At 37.4% G+C, this 19,745-nt stretch overlaps 1 protein-coding gene across 2 annotated transcripts in view; it reads right to left on the bottom strand.

Annotated features, from left to right (window-relative positions):
* hpse2 (heparanase 2) overlaps nucleotides 1–19,745 on the bottom strand; it is a 176,873-nt gene that overhangs the window by 27,881 nt on the left and 129,247 nt on the right. For both annotated transcript variants that reach the window (XM_067421959.1, XM_067421960.1), the window contains 2 exons: nucleotides 19,616–19,722; nucleotides 1,476–1,590 (listed from right to left, as the gene is read on the bottom strand). In XM_067421959.1, the coding sequence (XP_067278060.1) occupies nucleotides 1,476–1,590; nucleotides 19,616–19,722 (222 nt within the window). The remainder of the gene's footprint in view (nucleotides 1–1,475; nucleotides 1,591–19,615; nucleotides 19,723–19,745) is intronic.

The raw sequence follows: 19,745 nt of genomic DNA, 5'->3' as shown, positions 1-19,745 counted from the left end.
ATAATACACAATCTGTTATAGTAAAATACTTTTAAATTTTTTTTTGTCAATTTAAAATAAAATAACATTTTTAAATTTAAATTTAGTTTAGTTTAATCTCATAATTAAATTATTAGTCATACCCAGTGTTGGGTAAGTTATATTTATATTTAGTTTATTTATACATTTTAGTTGTTTATATGTATACATTTTCTTTAGTTGTTTTAGTTATGTAGTCTAGTTACTTATTTATTTTCTTTAGTTGTTTTAGTTATGTAGTTAATTATTTTCTTTAGTTGTTTTAGTTATGTAGTTATTTATTTTATTTAGTTGTTTTAGTTATGTAGTTATTTATTTATTTTATTTAGTAGTTTGTTATGAAAGTTATAAAGTAAATAATTTCTAGCTTACTAAATTTTTAATAGTGTAATTAGATTACTTTACTAATTATTATCTCTAAAAATATTGCACTACTTATTACTAATTACTTTCTAAATCCCATATCAACCACAACCAGTTGAACAATACAAGGATAGACATTAACTGCTCTTTTAATTCATTCAAATAAATCATATAAAAGCTAATTGATTATTTTTTAACTGCCAAATGAGGTTACATTAAACACACATTAAACATTAGACGATACATTCTGATGTTAAACCCAATATTGTATATAGTTGTTATGTAGTCTATAAAGTAACTGTCATCAAATTAAAGAAAAATTCAGTCTTAATCCCTTACTTTACTTTTTCAAGGGAATACTAATTAAATTATAATTGATTTAATTAATAGTAATGGATTACACCCAACAATGGTTGTACCAAAGCTGAAAAGTTTTCTCCTACACAGTCTGTCTAAAGTCGTTGCCTTTCCTACAGGTTCTCAAATCAAACCGAAATTTAACTGAACTCATCTGTTTGTCCCGTCTCCAGGGGTCTGACCTGCGGACACTGTGAAAGAGTGAGGTCTACATAATTCAGGATGAAGTTGGCAGCGGTCTGGAGGGTGTGGCTACCTGTGGAGTGCCCTCGTCTCAGGTTGCAAGGCTGTCAGCATCTGGCTGTTCCACACAGTGGGGCACAAATGTAGGGGGGGTGGGGGACAGGTGACACTGTCTCGGGCTTGAATTTCAGTGCAGTTCGCCTCAGCTGCCTAGTATTCAACACCACTAAACACCTTTCATCTTGGCTAATAGGTCCCACGGGAAAAGCCGTAAGGTGCTTGAGCCACATGCTAAAGACCGACTCCGTCTATGACCATTTTCAAAACACTTTATGTGGAAAAAAAAACTACGCCCAGGTCATTTTTACCAACGCGTTTTAGGTGGTTTTATGATACCGTAACGAGCATACCACACAGATCACTGCGTATGGTGTTAATTTGCGTAACCTTCAGTGCGTGTGGTATGTGACTCAAATCCGTCTGCAAGTTATGTCTGAGTGTTAAACAACATGGACTGCTTTTGATTTGCTTTCTGTTTATGTGTTAAAACTTACAGGTAAAGGGTTGAAGTTCTGGTCGACCAGGTGATTGTATCCATAATCAAAAAAAGAATGCCGGAGTACAACGTCGATTCCATGAGCTGCAGCGATGCCAAGAGTGTTGAGCCACCTAAAGCAGAGTTCAAGCAAAAAAACAGGTTAAATATCAGAACTTTAGGAATGAAACTGGTAAAGAATGTGAAACTTTTTGGTGGCATTTTTTACATGAAAGGTATTTTCTGGGGTGTGTAGATTCTGTTAACAAAACATGAAAAACAAAAGTCAAGGTCCATTGATAAGCAGTATTTTACTGACAATATTACAGCATTTATACATTTCAGTGCACTGGAGACACCAGGGCCCAGTTGTTCAAAAAGTTTCATCTAGATCTAAATTATCCACGTTTCGCTAACCAGGTTCAAGTAATCCATTTTACTCTTGTGCCGGTTTTTCAAAGTAAAATTGGATCACCCTGATCCAGATACACAATTTTTCCCTAAACGGACATGGTGAAAAAAATTAAATAAATGAAATGCTTTTGCGTTATCTCAGAAAAGGTTTGTGTAATATTCACACAATAAATTTTGTGTTCGCTCTCTCAAAGAACTTTTGACTGGTTCCTCTCTTTACTGGTGCCTCAATATTTGTTTGGGAATTATTTTATGGCGGCAAAATCTAAATCTTAATATACCAAAACTAGGGCTGTGTGTTATTTAAGAAAAATGTGATATGCAATACCTCGTTAAATAATGTGATATTACATATGCGATACGATATTGCTATTAGTGTGTAAAATCTATTTAAATTATATATATATATTTTTTTTTAATTAGAAATGATACCATTTGTGTTTCAAATTCTTTCTGGGAAAAGAAAGCATTGCTACAACTTCTGAAAGTGACCAGCAGTGTTTTAGCAAAAATGTATGTTAAAAAAAATTGTGTGTATTTGGTAGTTTGAGTGTGTAACAAGACACGAAATACAGGTCCTTTTTTTTTTTAATTAGCATATGTGATAAAAGTTCATTATTTTCCATAATGTAATGATAAAAATTAAACTTTCATATATTTTAGATTCATTGCACACCAACTGAAATATTTCAGGTCTTTTATTGTTTTAATACTGATAATTTTGGCATACAGCTCATGAAAACCCAAAATTCTCAAAATCTCAAAAAATTAGCATATCATGAAAAGGTTCTCTAAACAAGCTATTAACCTAATCATCTGAATCAACTAATTAACTCTAAACACCTGCAAAAGATTCCTGAGGCTTTTAAAAACTCCCAGCCTGGTTCTTTACTCAAAACCGCAATCATGGGTAAGACTGCCGACCCGACCCTGTCCAGAAGGCCATCATTGACACCCTCAAGCGAGAGGGTAAGACACAGAAAGAAATTTCTGAACGAATAGGCTGTTCCCAGAGTGCTGTATCAAGGCACCTCAGTGGGAAGTCTGTGGGAAGGAAAAAATGTGGCAAAAAACGCACAATGCACAATGAGAAGAGGTGACCGGACCCTGAGGAAGATTGTGGAGAAGGACCGATTCCAGACCTTGGGGGACCTGCGGAAGCAGTGGACTGAGTCTGGAGTAGAAACATCCAGAGCCACCGTGCACAGGCGTGTGCAGGAAATGGGCTACAGGTGCCACATTCCCCAGGTCAAGCTACTTTTGGGCTACAGAGAAGCAGCACTGGACTGTTGCTCAGTGGTCCAAAGTACTTTTTTCAGATGAAAGCAAATTTTGCATGTCATTCGGAAATCAAGGTGCCAGAGTCTGGAGGAAGACTGGGGAGAAGGAAATGCCAAAATGCCTGAAGTCCAGTGTCAAGTACCCACACTCAGTGATGGTCTGGGGTGCTATGTCAGCTGCTGGTGTTGGTCCACTGTGTTTTATCAAGAGATTTTGATCTCAGGAGATTTTGGAGCACTTCATGCTTCCATCTGCTGAAAAGCTTTATGGAGATGAAGATTTCGTTTTTCAGCACGACCTGGCACCTGCTCACAGTGCCAAAACCACTGGTAAATGGTTTACTGACCATGGCATTACTGTGCTCAATTGGCCTGCCAACTCTCCTGACCTGAACCCCATAGAGAATCTGTGGGATATTGTGAAGAGAAAGTTGAGAAACGCAAGACCCAACACTCTGGATGAGCTTAAGGCCGCTATCGAAGCATTCTGGGCCTCCATAACACCTCAGCAGTGCCACAGGCTGATCGCCTCCATGCCACGCCGCATTGAAGCAGTCATTTCTGCAAAAGGATTCCCGACCAAGTATTGAGCACATATCTGAACAGAATCATTTGAAGATTCAATTTTTTGTATTAAAAACACTTTTCTTTTATTGGTCAGATAAAATATATGCTATTTTTTTTTAAATGAATTTGGGGTTTTCATGAGCTGTATGCCAAAATCATCAGTATTAAAACAATAAAAGACCTGAAATATTTCAGTTGGTGTGCAATGAATCTAAAATATATGAAAGTTAATTTTTTATCAGTATATTATGGAAAATAACTTTTATCACATATGCTAATAATTTTTAGAAGGACCTGTAGAACTGAAGGGATTACATTAGGGCTGGGACAACGCGTCGACGTCATCGATGGCAAAATATGCGCGTCGATTCGTCAGACTCAAAATAAAGATGGTGGCGCCGGAGAGTAGTAGCAACCATAGATATACATAATAAAGTATATTATGTAATTAAGTATATTATTTATTTTGTATATCTATGGTAGCAACACGAGTGGCTCCTCAGACTTTCAGAAGTGCAAGGCTTGCGGGTTGGCCCGCGGCGCGCACGGAGCACAGGTGCGCATGCACGCGTTTTGTTGTCACTGCTACATAAATAAATTTCTGCACACAGGAAGACAGATGTTTAAATTAAGTTACGTTATCGACATCCAGTTATGGTGTCCCGCCTTTGTTTTACTGTCTATTAAAGTCTGCCGCGTTTAAGTTACGGTGTAGCCTGTGTACTGTCATACATGTTTTCATAATGCAGAATATTCACTCAGTGTGCACTCGAATGCCGTGACAGCGTGCGAGCACGCATACAATCAGTAGTAACAGTTCGCAATTATATCCATATATCCTACCTTTTCTTGTAAACCCGATAAAATCCATGGCAATGAACGTCATCGGGGATGTTTAATCCACAAGCATTCTGAGAATTATTCCTACTTGTCGTTCACATCAATCTAAAAGTTGTCCTTTTAGGCTATAGGCGATTTTCATTCAAAGATGTAAAAGTAATTAAGCTATGTAGCCTATTGTATCTTTTTTTTTTTACTAGATAAAAACATTAAAAACATATTGCAATAAATAATTACTCTGTTTAGCCTATGAATGGGCAATCCGGGGCAATCCGATCCAGTCAGCGCTGTCATTAGAGCGTGATAGCCAAACTTAACCCTTGATTAACCAGCGGCAGTATTTGCTATTTATCTTATTCCAATCCCATGCATTTTTACATAATTTGTTATTTGTTCTATTTTTTATATCTTTGCATTATATATGCAAATGTTTACTCATAAGAAATAATCTTATTTTGTTCATATAATTCAGTGTCACCTATCAACCTGTAAGTTTTGCTGCACACCAATGAAGATACTCTTTACAAGACGTATTGTGTCCTTAATAATGGCATCAGAATGCAACCAAAGCACATGATGGTAATAAGAAGATGGCTATAATTAATTGTAAATCATCCAAAATAAATGCCATGATCATTAGATTTTATACAGGTGTTAATATATTGATTTTGTAAATGGTGATCAGCAACCAAATATTGATAATATAGAAGTTACTGCCTTTTGCCTAGGCATGACTCCACATTTTTTGCAGACAATACAAAGGCAGAGTGCAGTAACTTCAAAATAGGGTGTGTGTGTGTGTGTGTGTGTACTTTATGATTTTATTGAATGCATTGTTCTTGTATAGTCTTTTACTTTGGAATTTTAAGAGCAATAAACATATATTGCAATGTTAAGGAGTTCGTTTTTTTCTTTCAGATAATTAAATCAACATGTATAAATTGCTATTAGGCAATTAATGGGGAGATAATCGATAATCGAATCGTAACCGAATGGGACAGGAAAAAATAATCGTTAGATTAATGGATGCATCGGAAAAATAATCGCTAGATTAATTGTTTAAAAAATAACCGTTTATCCCAGCCCTAGATTACATGCTTTCAGAGAAGCGGCTTGTACACACGTTCCAGTGTGTGTCAGACAGCAAGCAAATTACATTTAATAACTCTTTTTAACATTAAGCAAGTCGCGTAAGTAACATGTGTCCAGTCTATTCTCTGCTATATTTCGATCTAAAACGTACACTTTTCACAACGTTGAAGTAGCCAATTAAAATCATCCAGATATTGTGTGCCATTGCGATATGCATATCACGATATGTACATTTGCGATATTCCGATAATTCCGATATATTGCACAGCCCTAACCAAAACCCCAGAACAGTCTTATATATCTTGTTGAATTGTGTTCTTACATTATCCCAAATATTTCCAAAAATATGTATTATTCCAGAGTAAAAAGCAATTTTAAGCAGGACATTGCATCTGTGCATCACCAATAATTGACATCATACTCACTTTACCCTTGATTTTCATTTTATTTTGTAGAAATCATAGAAATACCAAAGATGCATTAATATATTTTATTACACGTCTCTGTTAAATACTTGATTCTGATTGGTCAGTCCAGTTGTATGTTATGTAAGGGATAATGTACACCCAGCCGGTCGCTATCGATGAATAAACCCAGACAGAGTGATCAGGTCTTGCGTTACTCTGAAGAAGTTTGTTCAGCGATAACCACCAGCTGGGTGTACATTATCCCACTCATTACACGGCTTCTTGTCTCAAGTAAATTAAATTAAATATTGTCTTGAGTTTTTTTTTTTGAAATTTTTATTTAGCTCTTGCGCAAAGATGCATTTAAATGGACTTCAAAAACAGAGCTACATCTACTGCCATTCAAAAGATTAGATCTGCCAGGACTTTTTAAATAAATAAATAAATAAATAAATAAATATATATATATATATATATATATATATATATATATATATATATATATATATATATATATATATATATATATATAAAAAAGAAGAATGTCATATACACCTAGGATGACTTCAGGGCAAGTACACTATGGGCAAATTTTCATTTTTGTGAGAACACCCATGGTGGTTTAAGGGTTACTTCAGCGATTAGCATATGGCTTTGTATCAGTAGAAACCCTGGAGTATAATCAAATTATTGTGCTTCCTCCCCTCATTTCCCCCTGAGAGGAGAGATTTATGCATTTTATTTTTGGAAAAATTCCTCCCGTGACGCAAATTGACGATATTTGCGTCATCTTTAGAATGTTTGGCCAGTGGCTAAAGACTACAGCCAGCAGAGGGAGCCATTTCCACATGTTTTCAATTCGCACATGGGGAATGTGTAATTCTGTAAATTGTAGTCTTTCATCCCCATGAGACAAAAATACATTTTCGGTCTCTTCTCAGTCTAGAAGGCACCAAATTCAAAAATAATTTCACATTTCTACTACATTAATGACCCAGTTTAAATACAGATTAATCTTTCCAGCGCTGAAGTACCCCTTTAAGTGTTTCAGTCACAAGATGGTGCCAGACAGTCAATCCCAGATAACATCCGCCAAAGTGAATAACACATCGCTCATCCAGGTACTACGAGTTATCTTGACGGTACTACTTCTATGCTAAACGTATTACTCCACTGAGTCGCCAATGTCACGTGATTTCAGCAGTTTGGATCGTGTGTCAAACTCCTGAAATCACGTGACATTGGCGATCCGAATCATTGATTGATTCACTGATTCATGGTCATTTGAATCTTTATTTGAGGAACACGGAAGAGAAGACAATGCTGAATAAAGTCGTAGTTTTTGTTATTTTTGGACCAAAATGTATTTTCAGTGCTTCAAGAGATTCTAATCAACCAACTGATGTCACATATGGACTACTTTGATGATGTTTTTATTACCTTTCTGGACATGGACAGTAAAGTGTGCATAGACTGCATATGCTCTGGGACTACTAAATTACTGGGGCTACAAATACTGCTATTAGCTATAAAGCTTGGATTAGCCAGGACTTATTAAATATAACATTTTATTTGTCTGAAAGAAGAATGTCATATACACAAAGATGACTCAGGGTGAGTAAATCATGGGCTAATTTTCATTTTTGGGTGAACTATCCCTTTGACTCTACCGTATTGGACAGAAATGTAGTAGCACGTTGATCTGCAATTTAAAAGTTAATGGGTTAAAACTTCAGTGATTTAGCATTAAGCTTTTTATTTAAACTGGATCATTAATGTAGTAGAAATGTGAAGTTATTTTTGAATTTGGTGTCATGTGGATGAAAGTGAACAACTCCCAGAATGCACTTGCACCGCTGCCCACCGGCCACTCCCAAAGCCATTGCTACTTGTTATATCACACCGTGGCACCAGTACCGCCCCCAACATTGTTGATTTTCATAGTAAATAATACAATCATTTCGTTCAGTTAGAGAATAAACACAACAATTAAAAACAGAACATGTCGTTTTTTTAATAACGTGTCAGTGAGCCGAACGAGACTCCCGGGACAAATGCAGCAGGAATCAGATTTAATTCATCATGGAGAGCGCAGAGCTGAGGTCATTTACAGCGTGTGTCCAGTCTGGCACGTTTTCAGTTCGCACATGGAACCTAAACGTTCATAGGAAACACTTACTTTTCTCTGCACCGCTTCGTTAAGAGTGCTGTGTGCATTTACATTCTGTGAGTGAGATCCCTCCCCTTTGTGTGGGTTGAAAACGTGGAAATAGCTCCCTCTACTGGCTGTAGTCATTAGGCTCTGGCGAAAAAAACCCTCAGATGAGGCAAAATGACGATATTTGCGTCATCTGAGGATCTAATTTTTCCACAAATAAAATGCATAATTCTGTTGTCCTAGCAGGATTATGAGGGGGGAGGGGGGTACGATAATTTGAATATACTACCGGGTTTCTACTGATACAAAGCTTAATGCTAAATCACTAAAGTAACCCTTAAATGGCCAAATGTATCATTAAAAAAGTTCACAGTGGTATTGTAGATGAAAAAATGTTGATAACTAAATAAATATTTTTTCTTCAAGTCAGATACTGATTTTTAATCAATCAACCCCCTTTATCTAAACCACTCTACTTAACCCTCGGCCTCACACATCCGTCATGTTTGTAGAATCCGCGTTTGTGGTACTAATCGAATCCTCGTCCAACTCTCAATGGACGCACCCAAGCGGCAGCAAATCTAATCTACCCCAAATGTGTCATCTAGCAACTCTCAATAGAGTTCTGAGCTGCAAAAACCAAACTCTGGTCAGGCCAATCATATCGTGTATAGAGTCGGTGGGCGGGGCTTAACATAATGACAGCAGAGTTGCGCTTGCGTGCTTCTAGTAAACACAGAAGCTGGCGAACAGCGGTCTTTCGAATCAGCTTCGTCAGCGACTCTGGAAGACTTGGAGTTAAGCTTTTCTCTGAGAAAAGAACAAAGAACGGCACTGAAGTCATTCTTAAGAAGGGAAGATGTGTAACGCTATCCTATTGGGTGCAGAGGGAGATCTCTCGTGAATCTGTGCTCAAACCTGGCATCATCAAGCTACACCTTTGTTTTGCATAGGCGACCTCTAGCGGCAAAAAGAAAAATTGTGTGCCTTTATTTGCTTATAAAATGAATGATTCATTAACATTATTTCCACTCACATGGGAATGCTCCAGTATCATTGAAAGCACCATTGATTGTATAAATGCCGTTGAATAACGTTAAGATTTTAGCACTGACTATACTCCAAGATAAACTGAAACATCGCTTTGTTACCCCACATACGCAACGAAAAGAGCGGAAATGGACGACTACAGCATTAGCATAAAAAAATCCCAGAGATCGGTGTTTTGCACAGGTCTCTTTCATTAGCATTCGCTCCCGCGGCTCTCTGCCTGTCCTTCTTCATATCACCATAAGGTTAATACAACTTTAATACAATCGCTCATCCATGAATATGATTTCTGCCATCGGATTCTTTTCCATCGGCTATGGAAGAGAAGATAAGGGTCAAGACTAAGGGCCCTATTTTAACAATCTAAGCGTATGGTCTGAAGCGAACGGTGCAGATGCACGTAAGGCGTGTTCGAATCCACTTTTGCTAGTTTAACAACGGGAAAAATGGTCGGCGTGCCCGGCATATGGTCTATATAGGTTGTCCCTATTCTCTTAACGAGTAATGGGTGCATTTTTGACGTAGTGTAGAAATAAACCAATCACAGTCTCATCTCCCATTCCCTTTAAAAGCCAGTTGCACCATGGTGGATCCGTTATTTACATGGCAGAATTTGCAAGCGGAAAAATGGAACTCAAGGAAACAGATCTGCTCGTCATTATTGCAAATACAGAATGATAATCTTTAACATTTTAATCCTTTAATTTTTCATATTTATTAGAAATGTTTGTGTACTGCTGTGCTTCCCTGTGTGTACCCATCTATAGGCCCACAGTTACTAACGCGCTCTTTAAAGGTGTCATGAACTGGCTTTTTAAAATGTTTTAAAAAGTAGTCTGAGGTCAACTAATGGTGTTTGTGTGGTTTTTCCATAATTTTACATAATTTACTAATGAGTAATAGGCTATTTTCTACACCGGTTTTGAGGCTCTCTCCTGAACACTGGGTTTTGATGCGCCGCACTAGAGACTTGGAAATAAACGCCCACGGTTAGGATTGGATAAGATTTGCATATTTAATGAGCTTCAGCTCCCCTGTGAGTTCAGTTAACATGAGGGAGGGATTGTTTTGATAGCGGCAACCAGAATGATTCTCTCGATCACAGGGGCTCTAAAGGGGTAGCTTTATTGCTACCCCTTTAAATAACAAAAAAATTAAATACTGCGCTATTGACTTTGGACCAGGTTTTTGCTGGTCAATGGTGCAGTCGTTTTTTCAGTTCCTCAAAATAGCAACACAACAAAAATGTGCCTGAAAACAATGTGTGTCCTTCTCAATCATCGCCTCAATCAACGCCTTAATCAGTGTCCCTAATTCAGTGGTCAGGGCACTGATCAGGGAGTCAGCCCATTGACTTATGTCCTAATCAGTGCCCTGACAACTGAACCAGGGAGTTGATTGAGACACACCCCTTGTTTTCAGACCAGCATACCTATAAGCAAATACAAATATATTAATTGCTATTTAAACAACGTGGTGCTGGCCGTGAAAATAATAACTGCATCAAGCTGACAATATAGCAAAAAACACTTGCGTCGTACCTGGCGCCACATTGCACCGGGTATATATACACTCCTGAACAAAATCTTAAGACGAGGGGATTCATTGCAAGTTTTACACATTTCACTCTTGTGGATCATAACCGGGTTGTAAGTGCTGATTCAAAATGCCAAAAGAAGAAACAGGAGCAAGAGACAAAAAATAGAGAGTAGGCAATTTATTGAAAACTGCATTTAAACTGAAACAGGCCGTTCAACAGCTGATCAAAAGTTTAAGACCATAGCCATAAAAAGGTCAAATCTGCACAAAAATATGGCTTTCATGTCATTGTCCTTCAAGCAGTCATACTGTCAAGATCTCCTGATGGCAAAGGCAAAAAGGCTTTCTCTCTTTGAACGTGGCAGGATTGTTGAGCTGCACAAGCAAGGCCTTTCGCAACGCGCCATCGCTGCTGAGGTTGGACGCAGTGAGACAGTCATTTTACATTTCTTAAAAGATCTTGAGAGTTATGGGACAAAAAAGCCAAGTGGTAGACCCAAAAAGATTTCACCAGGACTGAGCCGCAGGATCCGACGGGTTGTCCGTGAAGACACAGGTCGATCCTGAACCCAAATTAAGGCCCTTACTGATGCTGACTGCAGCCCAATAACCATAAGACGTCATCTGCTAGAGAAGGGCTTCAAGAACAAAAAACATCTTCAAAGGCCACGTCTCCTCCCACGACACAAACTTGCCCATTTAGAATTTGCATGGGAGCACCAAACATGGGACATTGAAAAGTGGAAGAAAGTTTTATTCTCTGACGAGAACATTTTTAACCTGGATGGTCCTGATGGCTTCCAACGTTACTGGCATGACAAGGAGATCCCACCTGAGATGTTTTCTACGCGGCACAGTGGAGGAGGCTCCATCATGATCTGGGGTGCTTTTTCCTTCAATGGGAAAATGGAGCTTCAGGTTGTGCAGGGGGGGTCAAACGGCAACTGGCTATTTGGATCTGTTGCAGTGGGCATCCCTCTTGACCGAGGCCCCCGTCTGTGCCGTAATGACTGGGTCTTTCAACAGGACAACGCTGCAATTCACAAAGCCCGCCTGACGAAGGACTTCTTCCAGGAGAATAACGTTGCTCTTTTGAACCATCCTGCCTCTTCCCCTGATCTAAATCCCATTGAGAACATTTGGGGATGGATGGCAAGGGAAGTTTACAAAAATGGACGTCAGTTCCAGACCGTGGATGCCCTTCGTGAAGCCATCTTCACCACGGAGCAACGTTCCCACCAGACTCCTGGAAACAGTCGCATCAAGCATGCCGAAACGAGTTTTTGAAGTGATCAACAACAACGGTGGGGCTACTCACTACTGAGTCCTTTTTTGACACTTTTAGTACTGCTGTGCGTTTATTTTTGGGCTATGGTCTTAAACTTTTGATCAGCTGATGAACGACCCATTTGAGTTTAAATGCAGTTTTCAATAAATTGCCTACTCTCTATTTTTTGTCTCTTGCTCCTGTTTCTTCTTTTGGCATTTTGAATCAGCACTTACAACCCGGTTATGATCCACATGTGCGAAATGTGTAAAACTTGCAATGAATCCCCTGATCTTAAGATTTTGTTCAGGAGTGTAATAGGACCCAACAACCCCCATGATTTCACGCTCATTCACGGCGTCATCAAGCGACCCATTTGTTTTGAATAAGTGACTTCTAGTGGTGAAACTTACATACTGTGCCTTTAACAGCAATTAGGTGATTAATACTTTACATACTAGGGGTGTAAGAAAATATCGAAACACGTGAATATCGCGATATTATTGTGGCAAGGGGGGCGTGGTTCAGCGAGGTCTGCAGCGGGAGAGAGAGCCGCGGGACGAGCGGTAAGTGAGTGGGTTGGACGCAGATTGATAACACCTGTCTCTTGTTCTAGTAATGAGCGCGGAGAGGGTATAAAACCTCGGCGGAACCAGAGACCAGGGAGAGAGAGAGTTCGGACGGTTGATGCCAAACCCCCACAGAGACTGAGTTACCGGAAGCCGGAAGTGCCGACCCGGAAGTGATCGCTATTGTTTTGAGTTTGCAAGAATCTCCACACTACGGAGTGTGCCTTGAATATTGAGAGAAAATAAAGAGCATCAACCGTCTAGCCGACCCCCGTGTCCTCTTCCTTCCTCACATTCACGAACTTTGCTACAATTATGTTTGGCGATACTGTATCGAAAACACTGTATTGATATTTATTTATTTATTTACATCCAAGAGTCGTGGCTTTGTGTTCGGTTTAAACCACAGACGATAGAATTATTCCGCTCCCGCAGCATACAGAGCTGAAGTGTGGACTCATTTTGGCTTCAGCTATAAATAAGCAACTAAGGAAATCGACAAGAGTCATTTTGTTTGCAAAATAGGCGAAGTTAAAATCTAATACTCTGAAAACACATTGAATCAGAGAGCTCGCTTAACATTCCTGACGTCATCCGCGACCACGCTGCTGAGAGGCGTTTCGATAGAATGTACAGCACGTTTTCCTCTCAGTAACAAAATAAACACACACCAAAATTGACAGCGGTGGAAGCTGAACGAAAAATCATAGCGATGTGGATGCACCAGCTCTGCAGTTCAGTACTTGAAATAGCACTTTATATAATGGACTGCTTTAAAGAAAACAGCTTTACTGTATTAAATTTAAAACAGTTATTCAGTCATGGAATGGACTATGCATTTCCTGTTGTTAAATAGTCACTGCTATACTGTGAACTTTTAAAACATTTTGACATAAAGAATCCTGCAGTCACTTTACTATTTACATTTACTTAGACTTCACAAAATGGTGATTAGTGTTATAAATGATAATGTATTAATTAAATAAAATACTTGTCATGTTTTATACATATGGTTGTGTTCTTCATTTTTTTAAATGAGGTCTTTCTCTCTCTCTCTCTCTCTCTCTCTCTCTCTCTCTCTCTCTCTCTCTCTCTCTCTATATATATATATATATATATTTATATAAAAAGAAATATCGCAATATATTGCCTCTCTTACAAAATCGCTATATATAACAATATATCGCATCGTAGCCCCTGTATCGTGATACGTATTGTATCGCCAGATTCTTGGCAATACACAGCCCTGTTACATACTGTTACAGACCATGCATCTTTGTTTCTGTACTTACAAATTAAGTCTAACTTATGAATTTGAATTCTATATGTAATGTCAATAATTAATAGCCTAGAAATCTATACGCACCCTAGATATCTATCTATCTATCTCCTCATATCTATCTATCTATCCATCTATCTATCTATCTATCTATCTATCTATCTATCTATCTATCTATCTATCTATCTATCTATCTATCTATCTATCTATCTATCTATCTATCTATCTATCTATCTATCTATCTATCTATCTATCTATCTATCTATCTATCTAATTTTATTTTATTGATTGAATGGCATCTTTACCTGATCACCTGCTCCTCCTCTCCCTCTGCTGACTTTTCTACCCTGCTGCTATATTTACCTCGAATCTGTTATAAAAACATGTTAAGAGATTATACACCTCATAAGGTCATGAAATTTGTGTATAATCATTTATAAAATTCTAACATAGTATAGATTATAAAAAGAAAGAAATTAAGTATTGAAACCGCCAGTAGGCGGCAGGGATTCGCTCTTTTAATGAGTGAGCCTCTTAAAACGTTCATTTATCCAGTTCGTTCAAAAGTCAGATTAATTTAGGAAGAAAACAAACACCGATGTGAATACTTTTGTCATTGATAATTACAGACACTATTGAAACAAGAACTAGCAAAACAGACGACTGTAACTTATAGGCCTACTGATAGTTATAGCTAAATACATTGCAATGGATTATTTAGGTAAGTTATAGCTAAAATATATGTGGTGTTAGCTATACAGTTTTCTCATACCTCATTCTCAGTAAGTTACATGCTTAATTTTTTTTCCATCCCTCTCTGAGCAGCAGTATATAGTTTGCTGTGCAGGCCTTCTTTTCTTTCTTTTTTTTGGTGCTAACGTTACCTGTGTGCGCTCCCATTCAAACAACACTGCTCGCGTTATTTGGTGATGAAAGTTTTTGTTTATTTGTTTATTTATTTGGAACCCCATTAGCTTCCACGAGTGGTCGCTAATCTTCCTGGGGTCCATTTTACAATATCAAAACAATATACACAATCACATTACACTTTTTAAAATATGTTATCAAAAGACTACATACACTTCAATTTGAGTCATTACACTTAGTTATCATTACAGATCATACATTTTTTAACATTTTTTTTAAAATAAGATATGTTGCTTGTTTGTCTTATACACATTGAGAGTTGATTCCAAGCTACTGAGGATCTAAATAGTACAGTTCTTCTCATATAGTTTGATTGTGCAAAAGGAACAACTAAATCACCTGAGCTGACCTGCCGAGTAATATGTTGATGGCAATATCCACTGTACACCAATTTATCCACAAAAAATGTAGGCTTGTTTTTATAGATAGCGTTATGCATGTAACACAGAAGACTTATCTTTAATTTATCCTGTACCTTTAACCATACTAATATAGTGTGCATCTCATTCACACCGGTCCTGTACGAACAGCCAAGAGCAACTCTGGCTGCTCTATTCTGAGCAAGTTGAAGTTTTCTCAAGTGCTCTTGTGTAGCACTGGACCAAATAACTGAGCAGTACTCCAGGTGTGACAAAACCAAAGACTGGACTACTGTTTTCATGACTGAGGGTGGACAAAACGGCACACACTTCCTAGCTAAAGCAATGCCTCTGCCCATCCTAGAAACAATATGATTTATCTGATCAGTCCATGAGAGCTGATTATCCAGCTTGACACCCAAGAGTTTAGTTGTAGTAACCTGCTCAACCAAAGTTGTATCAATGTTCAAATTTAGGTTACAAGGTTTATTTAACAAGTGTTTAGTACCAAAAACAATACATTTGGTCTTAGAAATATTTAGTACTAATTTGTTCAAATTAACCCAGTTGATAATCAAATTTAATTGGTTTTGAAGGTTCATACTTAGATCGGTTTTTGAAGGAGATGCACAAAATAAACTTGCATCATCTGCATACAGTACAACTTCTGCATTTCTAACAACATGGGGCAAATCATTCACAAAAATTGAAAATAAGAGTGGACCCAGACAGCTGCCCTGTGGAATACCGCATGATATACATTTACTATCAGAAAAACTACCATTAAAAAATACTTGCTGAGTTCTGCCATATAGATAACTCCTTATCAGTGAAGCAGACAATTGTGAGAATCCATAATACTTGAGCTTTGACAACAGAATATCATGGTCAATTACATCAAATGCAGCTGTAAAATCTAAAAGTACTGCACCAACAAGTCTTTTATTCTCTATATATGTAAGCCACTGATCAACCATATGCACTAATGCAGTGTTAGTTGAATGGCCTGGTCTATAGGCATGCTGTGAACTCGTTAGCAATTCATTTAATGTAAAGTACTCTAGCATTTGATTAAAAAGTAACCTTTCAAATATTTTGCTTAATACAGGAAGAATATGAATTGGTCTGCAATTAGAAGGAGTAAACCCTGCCTTTTCATCTTTCAGTAAAGGCACAATTTTAGACTGTTTCCATATCTTCGGAAACACTCCGCTGAGAACTGACCTATTAAAGATGTGACATATTGGTTTGGACAAAATATTTGCAACAATTTTAAAAATTTTGCCATCAAGATGATCATTACCAGGGGTTTTCTCATCAGATAAAGAGAGAAGCAACTTCTTAACGTTGTCCTCATCACAAGTATTAAATGACAGGGAGCAAAATTTCCCTCTCATAATAAATCTAACATTGTCACAAGGAGATTCAGTGTCTTGCATTGTCATACAAGATCTTAATTGTTCTACTTTGCATATAAAAAAATCATTCAAATGATTGGCAATATCACAAGGTTTACTTAAAATGTCACCATCATTAGTCTCCATGTATATATTCAAATTATTTGACTTTTTACACATCAATTCCTGTAATACCTTCCACAATTGTTTGCTATCATTCCTAGAATTGGAGATTTTTTGTCCATAATATGCTTTCTTTTTTATGTTATTTAGTTTTGTAGCTTTGTTTCTCAACTTGCGATAATGTGCTCTGTCTACATCACATTTTGATTTGAAGGCCATATCTTTGGCATTGTCCCTTTGCCTCATGAGGGACATTAGCTCTTCATCTAACCATGGAGCACTGTTGATTTTTATAGATTTTTTCCGAAGAGGTGCATGTTTATCAACTATTTTACTAAGAGTGTCCATAAAAATGTTAAGAGAAGCATTTACATCCTCCTCCTGAAGAACTGCAGACCAATTTGAGTTATTGACCTCATCAACAAACAATCTAGGATTAAAGTTTTTATATGATCTACGATACATGATCCTTCCACCAGATTTAGGAATTTTCATCATTATTGAAATTGCTATCAGGTTATGATCACTGCATCCTACCCCCACAGAAACAGCTTGTGAACATAAATCAGGAACATTAGTAAAGATATGATCTATGCATGTTGATTTAGATGTATTATCCATAGCAATTCTTGTGGGTTGTGTCACCACTTGTTTGAGATTGCATACAGTAGCCATTGTAAACAGCTTTTTATGCAATGAGCACTTTTTTGAAAACCAATCAATATTAAAATCCCCAAGCAGAAAGATATCCTTATTTTGATCTGAAACCATGTCCATATTTTCACATATTTTTTGTACATACTCTACATTTGAGTTTGGAGGTCTATAACAGCAACCAACCAAAAATGGCTTATTAAATGGAAGTTTAATCTCTAACCATATTATTTCAATATCTCTGCACATTAAATCTGATTTAAATGTAGCAACAATATTCTCCTTTATATAAAACGCAACTCCCCCACCATTTTGATTTCTATCTCTTCTATATAATTTGTATTTATCAACAGTAAGCTGTGAGTTCTCAAAACTGTCGTCTAGATGTGTTTCAGATAAAGCTAAAACATGAATATTTTCTGTTGAACAGATTCTTGTGATTTCATGAATCTTGTTTCTAAGACTGCATATGTTTAAATGAGCTAAAAGTAATCCTTTCTTTGACAAGTTTACAAATAAAGATGACATATTTACAAAAGATTAAAAACATCAATGAAACACAATTGGAGTTGGATAGTAAACAAAGTCAGTTATTCTCTTTGTCCAATGGCAGGCCAAATGATAAGTTTGTCATACCTTAGACTGGCTCTTTCACCTTTTTCTCTGGCTGCTTTCAGTTTAGGCAGCAATTCCCTTCTCCTTTGCTGCACCACATCTGAAAAGTCTTCGTTGATGTAAATATTTGTGCCCTTTAATTTCTTCGCAGAAAAAAGGATGCGTTGGCGATCTTTAAATCTCAAAAACTTAACAACAATTTTCCTCTGCTTTCTTCCTTCCTGGAACTGGCCCATCCGATATGCTCGCTCAATCTCAATTTTTGTACCATCGAGACCCAAATTCTCAGATAGCACTTGTTGAATCTTGATTTCTAGTCCACTCACAGTTTCTCCTTTTTCCTCTGCAATCCCATCAATTAGAAGATTGGATCTCCTGGACTGATTATCAATGTAGTCCAACTTATTAAATAACTCATCCATTTCCTGCCTTGACTTTGCAATACTGCTTTCAAATGATTTGATTTTTACATCAATGTCTATATATCCTTTTTTCATATCTTCCATGATGCCTTGAGTGAATTGTAGACTCGTTTTCAACTCCTGGACATCTCTAATAACACCATAAAACCTTTTTGTGTTTCCATCCATGATTATTTGAATAAAACTCTTAAAGTTTTCTTGTTGCTGTTGTAGCATGTCTTTGTAGAATTCTTTCTGCTGATCCAGTAACTGGGTAAGTGTACTCATGGTCACAACAGCATCCTCATCAGGCATTGCTTTAGATTTAGGAGGCATGATTACTCACTCTTACCACGATGTACCAAGTTAGATGTTAAGGTGAGGATAGATCTTCAGGCCTAGCAAGGCCAGAAGACTCCAAAGTGTGGTATAAACTGTTGCAAATTACAAAGTTCTTTACAACTCGATGCTCTCAAAATCCACCGTTTGTGATCAAAGTGCATATATTAAGCAAATCTCAAACTTTATTTAATGGTCCTTAATGCGATTAAGTAGATTTTTAATAGATTGTAGGCAGCCAAGAACTCAGAGAAAAGGCATGGCAGCCATCTTGAATCTCAAGTAATGCGTTACTCCCGTTGAGTGCGACTCGGTTGGGCGTTACCAATCGGTTCAATGGAGGCGGAGTATTTTTTTTGTCTGATTTATTATGACGAACTCATATTTGATTAAGAATGAAATTATTGTTACAAAATAAATTAATTCTCCTGTTAAGCTTTTCTCTGAGAAAAGAACTAAGAACGGCACTGAAGTCATTCACACCGGATACGGCGAAAGTTTAATCTATCAACGAGAACGAGTTTCGCTTCACATTGCTCTTGTTGGTTGTAGCGCTATCCAATTGTGTGCAGAGGGAGTTTGAAAGACAACCGTTTATCCTATTTTTTTACAGTCTATGCGTTTATCCCGCCTCTCGGATTGAGCCCTGTCAATGGTGAGTTTCCAGACCAAACTTCTTGATGTGGATCTGGCTTGTCAGGCTAAATAATTACATTTTTATATGGAGACATTATGACAAATAACTAACAAATAATAAAACAAATTAACATTGATTGAAAAAGTAAATTACAATGATTAATCAGAGAAAAAAAATAAACTGATTAAATTACCATAAAAAGTTAGTTAGAGTAGGCTACCACCTACAGACTATGCTTTACTTACAGAAAACCAGCAGCAAATGTGTCTGACAAATTATTGGTGCCCCCTGCCCAAGCAGGACCAACTCCACCCAGCCACACACGCTTCTCAGGAGCATGAGTCTGAACTATCTGAAAGACAGAAATAGACAAAT

This window comes from Pseudorasbora parva, chromosome 17, assembly GCF_024679245.1.
Source record: "Pseudorasbora parva isolate DD20220531a chromosome 17, ASM2467924v1, whole genome shotgun sequence".
NCBI classification, from domain to species: Eukaryota; Metazoa; Chordata; class Actinopteri; order Cypriniformes; family Gobionidae; genus Pseudorasbora; species Pseudorasbora parva.
Note: the sequence above shows the minus strand (reverse complement) of the source record. Positions and strands in the feature narration are given on the sequence as shown.